This window comes from Panthera pardus, unplaced genomic scaffold (genome assembly GCF_024362965.1).
Source record: "Panthera pardus isolate Hobbes unplaced genomic scaffold, ASM2436296v1 HiC_scaffold_13, whole genome shotgun sequence".
Lineage (NCBI taxonomy): Eukaryota > Metazoa > Chordata > Mammalia > Carnivora > Felidae > Panthera > Panthera pardus.
In genome coordinates, this window is record NW_026526688.1 from 41,286,107 (window position 1) to 41,300,454 (window position 14,348).

Below are 14,348 nucleotides of genomic sequence, written 5' to 3' on the forward strand. Positions count from 1 at the left end.
CTTTGCGAGGACAGGGTGCTGTGTTTGCCAGTATGGATGTGCCCAGCTGCCCAGGTGACCCGTACTCCTGATTAGACTGCCATGAGTATACTTCGACTTCCCTGTTACTGTCCTGTACCTATTGGAATTCCTAATAATCGTTGCTTTCCTGCTGTGAATACCTGCTATGGCCCGGGCCCTGGCTGGGTGCTCAGTTAGGTCATCCCACCCATCCTGGGGACGGCACTGAGAAGCAGATGTTCTCTGAGGCTCTCCTTACAGAGAGCCATCTCCTGTGGGATGGCTCCAGATCCCAAGCTCCATCTAGCAAACCACACCTCTTTCTTTGCTTTCTGTTGATACAACACAAAAAGAGTTTCGTTTAATTAATATTATAATCAAAGTGTTGATCTTGTTGTGGGAACACAACCTAAAGCGGATGTATTCTCATAACATATTTTTTTAAAAAGGAACCCAGAAGTGAATTATCTTACATAATTATTCAATTGAATTGAATCTTTTTATTCAATTTAATTCTCTGGGTAAATTACAACTTCTCATTTTCCCCACGATATCCACCTTCCTAATGGCTCTTTCCTTGTCCTCCAATGTTAGGACCCTGGAATGTTACTATATTGTCAGCCCCCTTTTTTCCTCTTTCCTTTTCCTGATCAGTGATCCTGGCAGAATCAGAAATGTTGGTTTCCACAGTAAGGCAGTGGCTGGCGGGGAGGTTCAGATCTCTGGGAGAGACAGAGGAATGCTGGCCAAGGTGGGGAAACCGTATGTCTTATGCCATCTGCTCCGGGACTGGCGGGCATGTGCTAGGAAGTCATGGGTCCTGCTCAGAGGCCCTGAGGCCTGGCATCTCTTTTAGTCCTGAATGTGTGGAGGCCTTGCTACTCAAAGTGTGGTCCCTGGACCAGCAGCATCAGCATCATCTGGAAACTTGTTAGAAATGCAGAATTTGGGGCATGCCAAGAACTTCTGAGTCAGAGTACACATTTTAACAAGATCCCGAGTGCTTTGTGTACACACTGTGGTTTGAGAAGCAATGTTCCAGATGAAAGGACCTGGGATCTGGAGTCTGAAGGCCAGCTTGGGTTATCTGTTGTTCATTTACTAGGTGACATTAGATAAGGCCCTTAACCTTGCCGAGAATTAACTTCTTTAAGCCACAAAATGAGACAATAATAAAAATGCCTGCCTTGTTTGCTGTACAAAGGATAATGTAGGTGAAAGTGGTTTCTAACAGTGATGACCAAAGTAGGCTGTCAGCTGTCTGCAGCAGGATAAGGCACTTGCTCCATCCAACAGCTGTGAGAAAAGAACAAGTTAGATGTTATTATCCACTTTAAACGGCTTCAAAAAATATAAAAGGATGTCTCACAGACATTGAATATCTTGCCCCCAGTCACACAGCTAGTTCACGTGGAAAGAGGACTTGCCTCACTGTCCACAAGTTCCTTGCTGGGCTTGACCCTTCTTCCACCCCCTGCCTCAGCCCACAAGCCCGGGGAGGGTGGGGGTAACAGACAGGAGCCTTTCATTTATTTACCTAGCTTTCTAGTTCTTCTGCGAGCTGCTGGCTTTTGTGGTGACAGAGCACCTCCAGCAGAGCACTTTGTCATGCTGGCTGGGGGTGGGGGTGGGGGGGCTCCAAATCAAAGGGATTTGGTTGGTTTGTTTGTTGACTTAAATCACTCTCCTTGGTGACACCAGCTCTGCTCCCTGAGTGTCGCTGAGTGTCCGGCAGGCCAAGAACCTGGCCTAACTCTCCCTCAGAGGATTTAAAATCTAAGGCATGTGTTCATATTGTCAACTCAGCATTCTTGTAACTGGGCTCCGGGTGGCTTCTTCTGTTTCAGAATGGCTACACCCCTCTGCACATTGCTGCCAAGCAGAACCAGATTGAGGTGGCCCGCAGCCTGCTGCAGTATGGGGGGTCAGCAAATGCAGAGTCGGTGCAAGGTGTGACACCCCTTCACCTGGCCGCCCAAGAGGGTCACGCAGAGATGGTGGCTCTGCTACTTTCGAAACAAGCCAATGGCAATCTGGGGAACAAGGTAAATATGGCTTCTCCAGATTTACCCTGTAGTCGCGGTAATGTTTTAGTGGTAACTACGTAGATATTCTTTCTGAATATGGAGTACTTGCTGGGTGCTCAGGCACTGAGTTTAGGTGTGTGTCTGTGTGTGTGTGTGTGTGTGCACGTGCCCATGCATGAGCATGTAATCCTTGCCACAGCCCTGTGTAGGTTTTATCTCAGTTTTATAAATGAATAAACAGATTCAGAAAAGTTGCTTGTTCCCAGGGTTGCATGACCCTGAGCCTCCCTGACACCAAAGCCTTTTCTAGATAGATTAACTCAAGAATCTGCAAAAAGATCAATATTAAAATCCACAGTACACTTTCCCAAATATAGGCCAGTGTCTACATTCAGGAATGTAGTAAGTAATTTGGTACTAAACATTCGTTTTCTGTGGGAGAATATTTTTAAATGCCCACCCGTACGTTAAACTAGCAGTTCTCCATCCAGGCTATTGGTGGAAGAATCTGGGTCCTTCCAAGATTGTAGACAGCATTTTGAGAGGATGGGCATATGAGTGTATTTCTAGGTGAAGTCTTCGTAGTTCTCAAAGGAGCTTCTCAAAGGAACACATGACCCAAGAAAGACCAAGAATCACTTATTTTTTAAAAATCGTAGTTTTATTGAAATACAATTTACATACAATAAAATTCAGCCTTTTGAACTGTACTATTCAGTGGTTTTTAGTATATGTACAGAATTGGGCCACCATCACCACTATCTAATTTCCAGAACATTCTCATCACCCCAAAAGAAGCCTTATACCTATTAGTGGCCACTTCCCATTTCCCCCAAATATCTCAGTCCCCGGCAATCACTAATCTACGGTCTCTGAATTTGCATATTCTGGATGTTTCATATAGTGAAATCAATACAAAGAGCCACTCCTTTAGATGATAAAGGAACAGTTTCAGAAAGGCAAGCATTTTAAGGATAAACAGATTTGTTAAAAGATCCATTGGTTCTTTTTTGCACAGGTGTGGACAAGTGATCCCCAGGAGGGACCTGTTAGGGCAGGACCATTATACTGAGTGGATTCTTGGTTTCTGCCTTGTGCCATTTCAAGCAGGCTCTGTGAGGAGCCATAGGGTGGTGGCGATTCTCAGTACTGGAGTCATCCTCACTCATCCACATGGCACTACATGGGGCAAATTACTGTGTTATCCTAAGAATCAGGCGAGCGCCTGGAGGCTTGTGACGGACGTAGGACCTCTCCATGTCACAGCCTGTACTCGCCACCGCCCCACCCGCCCACCTGCTCAGGCCTTGCTGGGAGGGTTACTGCTCCTGGGCCTCTGGGCAGCCTGCTGGGAAGTGCAGAAGGCAGAGGAGGACAAGTGGAGTCCCTGGAGAGGGGACAGGCCCTGCCCCCCTGCCTCTGGCTGCAGAGGAATCACAGCTCTGTGGGTCCCACAGTTAGCAAAGCATATTGAGTAGGGGAGAGGGGAGAGAAGACTTTCCTGGCATTTTTGTGTGAGTGTGCGCATATGGGATGACCCCTCCAGCGCATCACTGTCCTGAGAAAGCTGTGCTAAGAACTCCAAGAATATGGTGCTTTCGGTCCCTGTAGGATCATCCATCCTTCGACAGTGCGGCACGGGCTGTGAGGTGCTAATAACATGCTACACTGAAGTGGCACGTCATGCTTTCCAGCATGTTTTCATCAGTGTTATCTCAACCTTACTTTGCCCTCAAGATATGTCAGTGATAACCCCTATTTTCCAGATAAGGAAACCAGATAGGTTTAGGGTCTAGATAGGTCTAGATAAGGACTCTGAAGCTTGTCCCAAATTATGGAAATAGGGAATGTTATAAGTGGAAAGTTCCATAAAGTTTCTCTAGTTCACAGGTCAGCAAACTACGGCCCATGGGCCAAAACTGGCCCACCACTTGTTGGTGTAAATTAAGTTTTATTGGAACACAGCCATGTCCGTTTGTTTCCATGTTGGCCATAGTTGCTTTCTCACTATAACTGACAGAGTTGGGAAGCTGTGACAGAGACATAAGCCTAAAATACTGACCATCTGGCCCTTAGCAGAAAACATTGTTAACCTCTACTTTAGTTAAGCCACCTCATTTTTCAGATAAGGATAGAGGCCCAGAGCTGGAAGAGCTTTGTCCAAGGTCACACACCTGTTCGGTGGCTACACAGCTAGGTTGGGCTCCCAAACCCCAGTGCTCTTTCTCTGTGGCTTGAAAATCTTTATTGGCTACAAGATGATGAACTTCTGTTTCCTTCCAGAGCGGACTCACCCCCCTCCATCTGGTAGCACAAGAAGGCCACGTTCCAGTGGCAGATGTGCTGATCAAACACGGTGTCATGGTGGATGCCACCACCCGGGTAAGGCAGGCAGTTAGTTTGTGCTTCTGCCCATGTGGGCTTCCCCACCCTTCTCCCCTATGTGCACCCCTAGCCCTGCCCCGAAGCCCTGCTGCTTACCCATTCTCACCTCTTGCTTTTCAGATGGGTTATACCCCACTCCACGTGGCCAGTCATTATGGAAATATCAAGCTGGTAAAGTTTCTGCTACAGCACCAGGCAGACGTCAATGCCAAGACGAAGGTACAGGAACACTTGAGAGCTGACTTCTATACTATCACTTCTTAGGTGCCAAATTAGGGTGCAGTCAGAGTTAACCCTGGGGCACTTGGGGCTGTGCCACAATTTTAAGCTTTGACCCTAGAGGCGGAAATGGGGAAAATGCCTTTTTTGTCTTGCACATAGAAGCCAGGCTCTATAATATGTGGGTAGTTCTCTCTCTCTCATAGCTAGTTAATCCTGCCAAAATGTTACCTTGCTTTACAGCAAGGATACAGTCCCTTGCACCAGGCGGCCCAACAGGGACATACAGACATCGTGACACTGCTTCTCAAAAATGGTGCTTCCCCAAACGAGGTCAGCTCGGTAAGTACCCACCAGTTTCCCAATTTTGGAGAAGTGGTCCCGATGGGCAGTCCCGTGAGACCCCTATTCACCACAGAGGCTCAGTCTACCCTTGCTGCACATCTGGGGCCTGGACCATAAAGTCACAGCTGCGTCAGTAGCCCAGGGCATGGGTGCTGTGATTGATTTCTCTTTCTGGTGAACTCTAGGTTATCCTCTAAATATCATTTACCCTCCCTCTTTACCTTCGTTTAAATAGTGCTGTTGAAACTCTCTCTGTGCATGTGTGACGCCACTTTTAGTAATAGTACAAGTAGCAAAACCAAATGTCTTGGGTGGTTCATGATGTTTCAGGGCTTCGGGGTTGTCTTGAGCAATATGCTCAATCCTGAGTAGGGGCTTCCTCATTTGACGATGGGCAGGTTTTCCTAGATTTTCTCCATGGCTGCTTCCAGCTCTGAAGGCATCTGGACCTTTGTAGATGTGGCTGCTAAACCTATAACTGGTTGGAGCTGAATGTGTATGGGGCCCAGAACACATCCCTGGGACTGGAGAACTTAAAAGAAAATAAAGCCTCAATATCACTTTACTTCCACTTAGCTCTGTCTCTTCAGAGTAGAAAATATGCCCCTCCCCTGTTTCTGGTGGTGATTTGTGATTTCTAATTGGCCTAAACAGTTAACTGAAGTATGTATACATTATTTTGATTATTTTAGCACTCAGTCACGGATACCCAAAGAACTGGTGTTGTGAGCAGCACTGCCCTCCACTTTCCTCTTCCAAAATTGCATATGGTGCCTTCCTGACCCATTCCTTCCAGTTGGTTTGGTTCCCTCTTGGCAGTTCTTGACTTGTCCTGGCAAGATTTCCCCTGTTCTCATTTCCAAACTCCCACATTCGGTGCTACAGACTTAAAGTATCACTGCCCTTCTCTCTCCCGTACCCCATCTTTGCAAGCATTGTTCCTAACACCTGTCTGGGCTCACAAGTGTGCGGGGGTCTTGCTCTGGGCTCTGAGGTGCAGTGTGCCCACCTACACTCTTCTAAACAATTAGAATGTGAGCTTGGTCTACATAAAGGGGGCAGTGCTTTCCCCCCAGATGCCATTCCCTTATCTGATCTCACTCTGTCTCTGCTAATTTTCCCAGAATGGAACCACACCTCTGGCAATAGCCAAGCGCTTAGGCTACATCTCTGTAACAGACGTGCTCAAGGTTGTCACGGATGAAACCAGTTTTGTGGTATGTCGGCTTCTCTGCTGCACCATCCACTCCAGATACACACAGCCTGACAGGGCGCCCCTATGGGTTACTATGGGAAGAGGAGCACATTCTGGGACGGGATAGGAAGCACAGCACCCGTGGCCGGCTGGGGCCACAGGAAGAGGGTGTTCTCCTCTATCAGGCGGAGTTGTACTGCCACCTAGTGGTGAAAAGAGTTAGGGCTGTGCCCAGACCTAAGGGGGCAAATAGCAAGCTGGGTGGGGGGCGGAGACATAGCAATAGGAAGCTGGCATTTCCTGTTTATCCCCTTGCCAGACAGCTTTCAGGCGGAAGGGCCTCTCAGCTTTGATTCTCTTCCTTTAAGACAAACCTTCTTTCCCACCTCCTTCCTGCTGAATCTGTGAAAGGGCCTACTGTTCTATTTGAGTTGAATTCTCTGCTTTTTCTTTTAGTTAGCCAGTGACAAGCACCGGTTGAGTTTCCCTGAGACGGTAGATGAGATCCTGGATGTCTCTGAAGATGAAGGTAACGTCTGGGATTAACAAAAAGTCTGGGGAAAGTCAGTCCGAAGGGAGCACACCTGGGAGCCCTCTGTCCCTGGGTGCCTCCTGGCACCTGCCATAGTGCATTCAAGGGCCCTTCTTGCACACAGACACACACATGCACACACGTGTTCTGCGGGGCTGTATCAAAGTCAGAGAGAACTGCTTTTTAATGATGTTTTCCATTATCAAAAATATTCCTTTAGTGTAATTTTAGGAACAGGAAAAAAACCTACGTCTCAGAGTTAAAATACAAAATGCCTTGAACTTTCCTAAATATATGTGTGTCTGTCCATTATACATGGAGTATGATTCTACTCAGATCAACTCTCAGAGCTGTTGAGAACTGCAATAAAATTCTGCCTGATACTTTCCTGTGCTTTGAACAAATAACAAGCTGTTTATTTAAAATCTGTAAGAATTTTTTTTTTAATTAAGCTACTCTTCTGACCACATAGTGGGTCAGTAAGTTTTGGGGTGCAACCATTATTATGAAATCACTATAGTTTCAACTTCTGTGAGCCAGGGAGTGTTTGTAGTATATTTCCTGCCCCACATAAGCCTATCTCCTCACTTAGGTCTGAGGGGAGCCCTTGTGATGTAAAATCACGGGATTGGTCTGGATTATCTCTCTAGTCCCTGGTGTCTTAACCATGTCAGCGAGGTGATTAAAGCTCCTTTGTGTCCCCGTTAATAATATGCCTCTTGCATTAACTGACTTCAGTCCTGCCCTTTCTTTTTTTTTTTTTTTTTAATTTTTTTTAATGTTTATTTATTTTTGAGAGAGACAGAGACAGAATGCGAGTGGGTTAGGGGCAGAGAGAGAGGAAGACACAGAATCGGAAGCAGGCTCCAGGCTCTGAGCTGTCAGCACAGAGCCCAATGTGGGGCTCAAACTCACGAGCTGTGAGAACATGACCTGAGCCTAAGTCAGATGCTCAACCGACTGAGCCACCCAGGTGCCCCTAAATAAGTGTTTGGTTTTTTTCTTTAAATTTATCCTGCCCTTTCTTAAACTTGGCTCTTCTTTGCTTTCCAGGAACTGCTCATATAACTATCATGGGTATGAAACACTTTCTGTTCCCTGTGGTCCTTTCTCACGAGTGCATTTCACCCTAAGCAATCCCAGCTCTCACTAATCCATTCCTGCTTTCCACCCTCCTCCAATGGCTAACAATCTGGAGCCAGGAGCTTCACTATAACAGGAGATTTACACCCATAAGATCCACGCCTGGGCAGGTAGCTCCTGCCTGTCCATTTCCGTGTCTGTGCCCATGCCACTGTGTTTGTGATCATAACTGCATGAGCTGTTGTTATTCCATTCTGTCAGCTCCAGATCACAGAGCCAAGATGCTCACTGCTAAGTGACAGTAAATGACACCGCAAGGTCGAGGGCTCCCGCTCGGTTCAAGCAAGGAAAGAGAAACAAAGAGGCAGTCGGGGCTGCAGACAGTTTGAACCACTTTGTAATGGACTTAGGAAATAATAAGGTTTCAGCTGCAATGATTATAAAAAAACGCTAGAGCCCTTCAAAATGAATGGGCTCAGTCCCATTATAGTTTACTCTTCCATAGTGTGTGGTGTGGCAAAGGACAGAAATAACTCTTTTCTTTGGCGTCTGTGTCCCCAGCAAGAGCTGTTTTGAAGTGGAGCTTGTTCAGGCCAAAGAAGTCTCTTCTGGCTGTATTTTTTGTCTTCTGCAAAGGCTGGTATAGACTAAGCTGTTGGGAGCTGGCTGGCTTGCTCTGTGCCACCGGGCTGGAGGAACGGAACGGGGCTGGCCCAAGACATTGTTAGTGGTCCCCTTGGAGCAGCAAGGGCCTTGCTCTGCCCCTCGGGGGCCAGCATTGAGAGGAGGAGCAGGAAAGCACTTCTTAAATAGAAAGAGGAAACCTCCATCCTGTCACTCATGTAGACTTGTGTGGTTTCAGGGGAAGAACTCGTCTCCAAGGCTGAGAAACAGGATTCCAGGGATATCGATGAAGAGAAGGAGCTGCTGGATTTTGTGCCGAAGCTAGACCAAGTGTAAGGAGCGTGCACACCGTGGATGGGCAGGCGGGCCCCGGAGCTCAGGGTGGAGGGGTTCCCCAGCAGGGAAAAGTCACAAGAAGGCCAGGCAGAGCGTGTGCTGCGGACAGGGAGAGAGTGCTGGTTGGCTGGACTGTGGGCCCGGTACTTTAGGATCAGTGAGCCCTGTCCCCTGACCGCCAGGCGGGGTCACAGGGGCCTCTCTCTGCCTCTGCCAGTGTCCCTGCTCCCTCTCTGTCTCCTCCTCACAGCCCCTCCCTCTCCTGCACTCCCAGCTTCTCACCAGAAAAGTCCACTGAGGAAGATTCACATTAACAACTGTTGCCAAGCTGAGCTCATGCACTGACCATGGCTGTCTGCCAGCACGGCACCTTAGAGAAACCCACAAAGGGTTTGTGTCTGCCTGCAACACATTCCTCCCCCCACCACCTTGGGGTGCTGTGAATTATTCCCATGTGGGTACATCAGCACACAGAGAGATTTGGTGAATAAATCTAAACGTGACAACTTTGTAGAAACACCTAGTCCTCAGGGTTTCTGAAAAGACAAACATGTGCCATCTTAGTCCCAGGGCTCATTCAAAACAGGGCAGTGGAACAGCAGGAAGTGAAGGCCCAAGGGTATTTCACCAGTGAGTATTCACTGTATAAGATATGAATCTCCAAACTCAAAATCATTACTATTTACTGCATATCAGTTAGAAAGAAGTACAAGACTTGGCCCCTCATAAAGAACCTACCAATTTATTTGGTGGGATCAAAACACACTCCAGGGGGTGCCTGGGTGGCTCAGTCAGTTAGCATCCAACTTTGGCTCAGGTCATGATCTCATCGTTCCTGAGTTTGAGCCCCGCGTAGGGCTCTGTGCTGACAACTCAGAGCCTGGAGCCTGTTTCAGATTCTATGTCTCCCTTCTATGTCTCCCTCTCTCTCTCTCTCTCTCTCTCTCTGCCCCTCCCCACCTCATACTCTCTATGTCTCTCTCTGTATCTCTGTCTCAAAGATACATAAACATTTAAAAAAATTAAAACTCACACACACACACACACACACACACACACACACACACACACCCCAAGAGGTCACAGAGCAGTACAGGATAAGATGTTAAGGCCAGAGCGAGGATCCGATCAACAAGGGCTCCGAGGCTGAGAAGCGGGTGGTAAGTGTGAGGGAAGGCTTCATGTGGGAGGCAGCCCCTTCACCTGGCTTGTGAAGGACAGCTGGACCCGAGGAAAGGCTTTGAGGTGAGGGGAAGAGGCTGGTCAGTGTGTGACGCTGAGTTGTATTGCTTGTGTGATGTGCATGTCGGGTTGTGGCAAGGGGGGCAGGTAGGTTAGGTTATTATGGGGGTACGGAGGTGTTTCATTAGGCCTCCCATGGCAGCCAGGGGCTATTTAGAAGGATCATCCCTCTGATTTCCCCATGTTCTGGGTGTCTAGGGTGGAATCTCCAGCCATCCCCAGGATCCCATGTGTCACACCTGAGACAGTGTTGATTAGATCTGAGGAGCCAGAACAGGTAAGAAGCACCTTTTGTTTTTTTGTTCCCATCTGCAGAGAGTGGGTACCCCTGGGACAACGATGGTTTTGAAATGATCCACAGTATGATAGGAACTAAGAATTAAATGCCTGTAGCATTTACCAAGCCCTTCAATCCAGGCTTCCACATGTACTTTGCAGTCCCCTGTGCTGCTAGAGTTCTTATTATCCCAGATATTAATGATACAAGTCTCAGAGAGCCCAAGGGTGTGTGAAATACCATTATGCTAGTCCGTCCAGTCACAAATGAGGCTGAGACCTGACGCCAGAAATTCTGGCTCCAAAGTCCATGTCCTCATGGCCACACTCCCTGTGCACAGGCTCTCTGCGTGCCCGGGACAGTGGGTCACAGTGCTGGAGAGGGAGCTGAGGTTGAGCTGCGGGCCCAGTCACCGAACTCCTTTATTTCACATCCGTTAGAGATGGGGACAGTTTCTGCCTCCCCTTCCTCAAGGGATTATCAAGAAGTTAAAATACCAACACAGAAAGGGATGTCAGAGAGAGCTGTTCCCAGGCGGTACTCTTGCTCATCATAGTCCCCTATTTTGTGGCTTCCCTGGGTGCCATCTGAATTTGTCCCAAAAAATGGTGGGATGGTTTCAAACAAGTTAATTCTCCTTAATTTAATTTTATGCTATCTGGCACCCCCCTCCCCCACCACCACCACCACTACCGCCACCAAGGGAATGAGATTTTCTAGGATAAAAAGCAGTGTGATGTTTGCAGGTTGGAAATGATTGCCCTGAGGCCTGATAACTGAACTGGGCCTGGCCTGTTTTCCAGCTAAGGCTGGTCTTTTCCTCTGCCACCAAAGGGCTAGATGTCTGAAAGCAGCAGCCATAGCCCTGGACCCCAAGGGTGGCATGCAGGGACAAGCCAGCTGTGAAGTTGTCCAATCAGCCATCCATGCTAGTGCTGTGATACTGGAGTCACTCACTGGGAGGCCTTTGGGAGATATGGTGAAATATGGTCCTGGTACAGATGTGGCATATTCCCTGGATGCTGCCAACAACAATGAGAAAGTCACTGCGTCAACCTGTGTCCTGTTGTTCCTTGACCAACCCATTCTCTTCAGCTCCTTGCTTAAGTCATGCACTCAAGACAGTGGGCATTCCTGGGTTCTTACTGTGAGCCCTGTAGGAGGACTGTGAGACCCAAGCCTGACCCCTAAGAGCAGACGGGCCAGCTGGGAAGGGTGGGCTCAGATATGTGAAGCCAGTTCTCACAGATTGCGGAAAGAATCAATGTCCCCCCCAGATCATGTTGTGTGAAGCCTTCTGGATTAGAGTAGTGGGAAAGCTTCATGTAGGAGGCAAGGTGTGACGGTGGGTGGAGCAGGCCAGTGAAGGAGAAGGACAGGGGTGTCAGGACCCATGGGAGCAAGAGGGGACTTGGGAGTAAACCCAGATTCAGACCCTGCTGGCTTTCATGAGTGCTTGTGATATGCAACGCCCCATGGGAGGCAGCCCCATGGCTCCGCAGCTATAGTGTCATTGAGGGGCAAGGACCATCCCTTTTGCAGATGAGGAAGGAAGTCCCCCAAGGTTAGGGTGTACCCCGTTCACCTCCTGTACCTCAGATACCCGCAGGACGAGTCGCTGGCCCAGAGCTAAGCAGCTAGTAGGTGATGGTGCAGGGTTCCAGTACCAAGTCTGCGAAAACTGAGCTCCCTAGAGCAGAGGTTTCACACTGGAGAAGGGCTGGAGGAAAGAGCGGGTAGGTCTGCAGTTTGTGCGGTGGATGTTGGGCCTAAAAGGAGCCAAGGAGCAGCCATGATGGTAGGAAGAAATCTATGCCTCCTTTTAGACTCCAGAAAAGCCTTGTCCAGAAAGGGTCAGTAGTGAGTGTGCAGGATTTGGGTCACTTGCTTTCTGGCAACGAGACGCTCCTGAGCCTCCCCAGCCCAGAACGACACCAACCTGGCCAAGACTAGCTCCTGTGGCCCAGGAAGTGCTGGGACAATTGGCCTTTCTCTCCTTCTCAGGCGTCTAAGGAGTATGATGAAGACTCACTCATCCCCAGCAGCCCGGCCACAGAGACCTCAGACAACATCAGCCCAGTGGCCAGCCCCGTCCACACAGGGTGAGTGACCAGGTGACTCACGGGTTATGGGCGTGAGTCTCACTCTCCCTGTCTCAGAGAAGGCGTATAGAAGCCCAACATGGATCTGCCTGTGCCTTAGGTTTTTGGTGAGCTTCATGGTGGATGCCCGGGGAGGCTCCATGAGGGGGAGCCGTCACAATGGCCTGAGGGTGGTGATCCCGCCCCGGACATGTGCCGCCCCTACTCGTATCACCTGCCGCCTGGTCAAGCCCCAGAAGCTGAGCACGCCGCCCCCACTGGCCGAGGAGGAGGGCCTTGCCAGCAGGATCATCGCGCTGGGACCCGCTGGGGCCCAGTTCTTAAGGTGAGAAGTCACTCACATGGGATGCGACACGTGTCCTTAACCTGCCTCTGCCCCTGCCCCTGCCTCTGCCCCTGATGGTCCATCGCTGCCACCTCAGCAGCAACTACCCAGAACCACCCCAGCCACAGGGAAGAGGAAATGCCAAGTCCCAGAGCCCCATGCAATCTTGTTTGTCTGCTGTCCTGACAGAGTAACAGAACCAGGAACTTTTAGTCCCTGTCTCCCAGATACACTAAGGAGTCCACAGCCCCAGGGTGGAGCTTACTCCTCTCAAATCTTGTATGATACTAGAGAAGGGGACTGAAAAGACTGGGCTGGCTACCTTGGGGCCTTCAAGGGCTGAATTATTTAAGCTTTAAAATGGTATTTCTAAAAGACAGCCCTACAGCATTGCCCCCAAGGACAAGATTAGTGGGCTTGAGACTGAAGCAGAGTGGGGTTCTACCTGAGCTTTGTTGGGACAGGTGTGTCCAGGGAGGCCCAGCCTTCTTGCCTTTGTCCCCTGCCTGTCCCCACCTCTGAGCTTCCATCCACCCCTGGAAAGCAGCCTGCAGAGTGCTTTTGTGTTGATTTTCCTTTTTTTTTTTTTTAGTTTTTTAATGTTTATTCATTTTTGAGAGACAGAGAGAGATGGAGCATGAGTGGGGGAGGGGCAGAGAGAGAGGAAGACAGAATCCGAAGCAGGCTCCAGGCTCTGAGCTGTCAGCACAGAGCCCAATGCGGGGCTTGAACTCATGAACCGCAAGATCATGACCTGAGCCAAAGTCGGACGCTCAACCGACTGAGCCACCCAGGCGCCCCGATTTTCCTTTTTAAATGTAGTCATCAAAGCCTCCCTCTGAAGGAAGTGGCTTTATCATCATTGGATAGAGGAGAAAGCTAAGGCTTGGTCCCCTGCCTAGGGATATCTAGGAATGGCTGGCAGGTTCTCGGGATCAGGTCCAAGGGCTGGGTTACTCAGCTGAGCGTCCACTACATGGCCATGGCAGGAGATCCCCCTGTGAGGTGAGATTGGGTCCTGTGCTTACTGTTCCTCCGGGGCCTGGCAGTGAGTGAGGGACCCTCGGAGCGTCTCAGGAACTCAAGGAGGGTCTGTTTCCCATCCGGACCTGCCCCAAGGTGGGGCCTCACTCTGGCTACAGGATCCCATCTTTCTCCCAGCAGGGACCGACTGCCCCCCCTTTCCCTGTTCTTTCCTCCCCGTGCACAGCCACCCGCCCACAGGCACCCACGCCCACATCTACACACCTTGCCCACCATCTGCTCTGTCCCCTCAGCCCTGTGATCGTGGAGATCCCCCACTTTGCCTCCCAAGGCCGTGGAGACCGTGAACTCGTGGTGCTGCGCAGTGAAAACGGCTCCGTGTGGAAGGAACACAAGAGCCGCTATGGAGAAAGCTACCTGGATCAGATCCTCAACGGGATGGATGAAGGTAACTGAGCCCCAGGGATCCCAGAGCAGGGTGCCCTCCTTCTGGAAGGTGGGACTTGAACTTGCAATTTTGGGTGGGTTGTTAGGACCTCCTGGAGTTTGGGAAAGCCAGAGAGACCGGGGATGGCCCCATCAGGTCCAGTCCCAGGTGCCTGGGGCACCTGAGGGGTGCTGCTAGGTGCCTGGGGAGGGGACAAACATCGGGAGCCAGGGATGAGGAGGTTC

At 49.7% G+C, this 14,348-nt stretch overlaps 1 protein-coding gene across 22 annotated transcripts in view; it reads left to right on the plus strand.

Moving 5' to 3' along the window:
- The window catches only part of ANK1 (ankyrin 1), a 219,338-nt gene that overhangs the window by 160,628 nt on the left and 44,362 nt on the right, over positions 1–14,348 (plus strand). For 14 of the 22 annotated variants that reach the window (XM_053901029.1, XM_053901036.1, XM_053901037.1 and 11 more), the window contains exons 17-28: positions 1,848–2,045; positions 4,311–4,409; positions 4,533–4,631; positions 4,875–4,973; positions 6,101–6,193; positions 6,628–6,700; positions 7,757–7,780; positions 8,649–8,742; positions 10,187–10,265; positions 12,270–12,367; positions 12,468–12,692; positions 13,970–14,124. In XM_053901029.1, coding sequence (XP_053757004.1) covers positions 1,848–2,045; positions 4,311–4,409; positions 4,533–4,631; positions 4,875–4,973; positions 6,101–6,193; positions 6,628–6,700; positions 7,757–7,780; positions 8,649–8,742; positions 10,187–10,265; positions 12,270–12,367; positions 12,468–12,692; positions 13,970–14,124 — 1,336 coding nt within the window. The remainder of the gene's footprint in view (positions 1–1,847; positions 2,046–4,310; positions 4,410–4,532; positions 4,632–4,874; positions 4,974–6,100; positions 6,194–6,627; positions 6,701–7,756; positions 7,781–8,648; positions 8,743–10,186; positions 10,266–12,269; positions 12,368–12,467; positions 12,693–13,969; positions 14,125–14,348) is intronic. The other 8 variants (XM_053901039.1, XM_053901041.1, XM_053901044.1 and 5 more) reach the window with 1 other exon arrangement.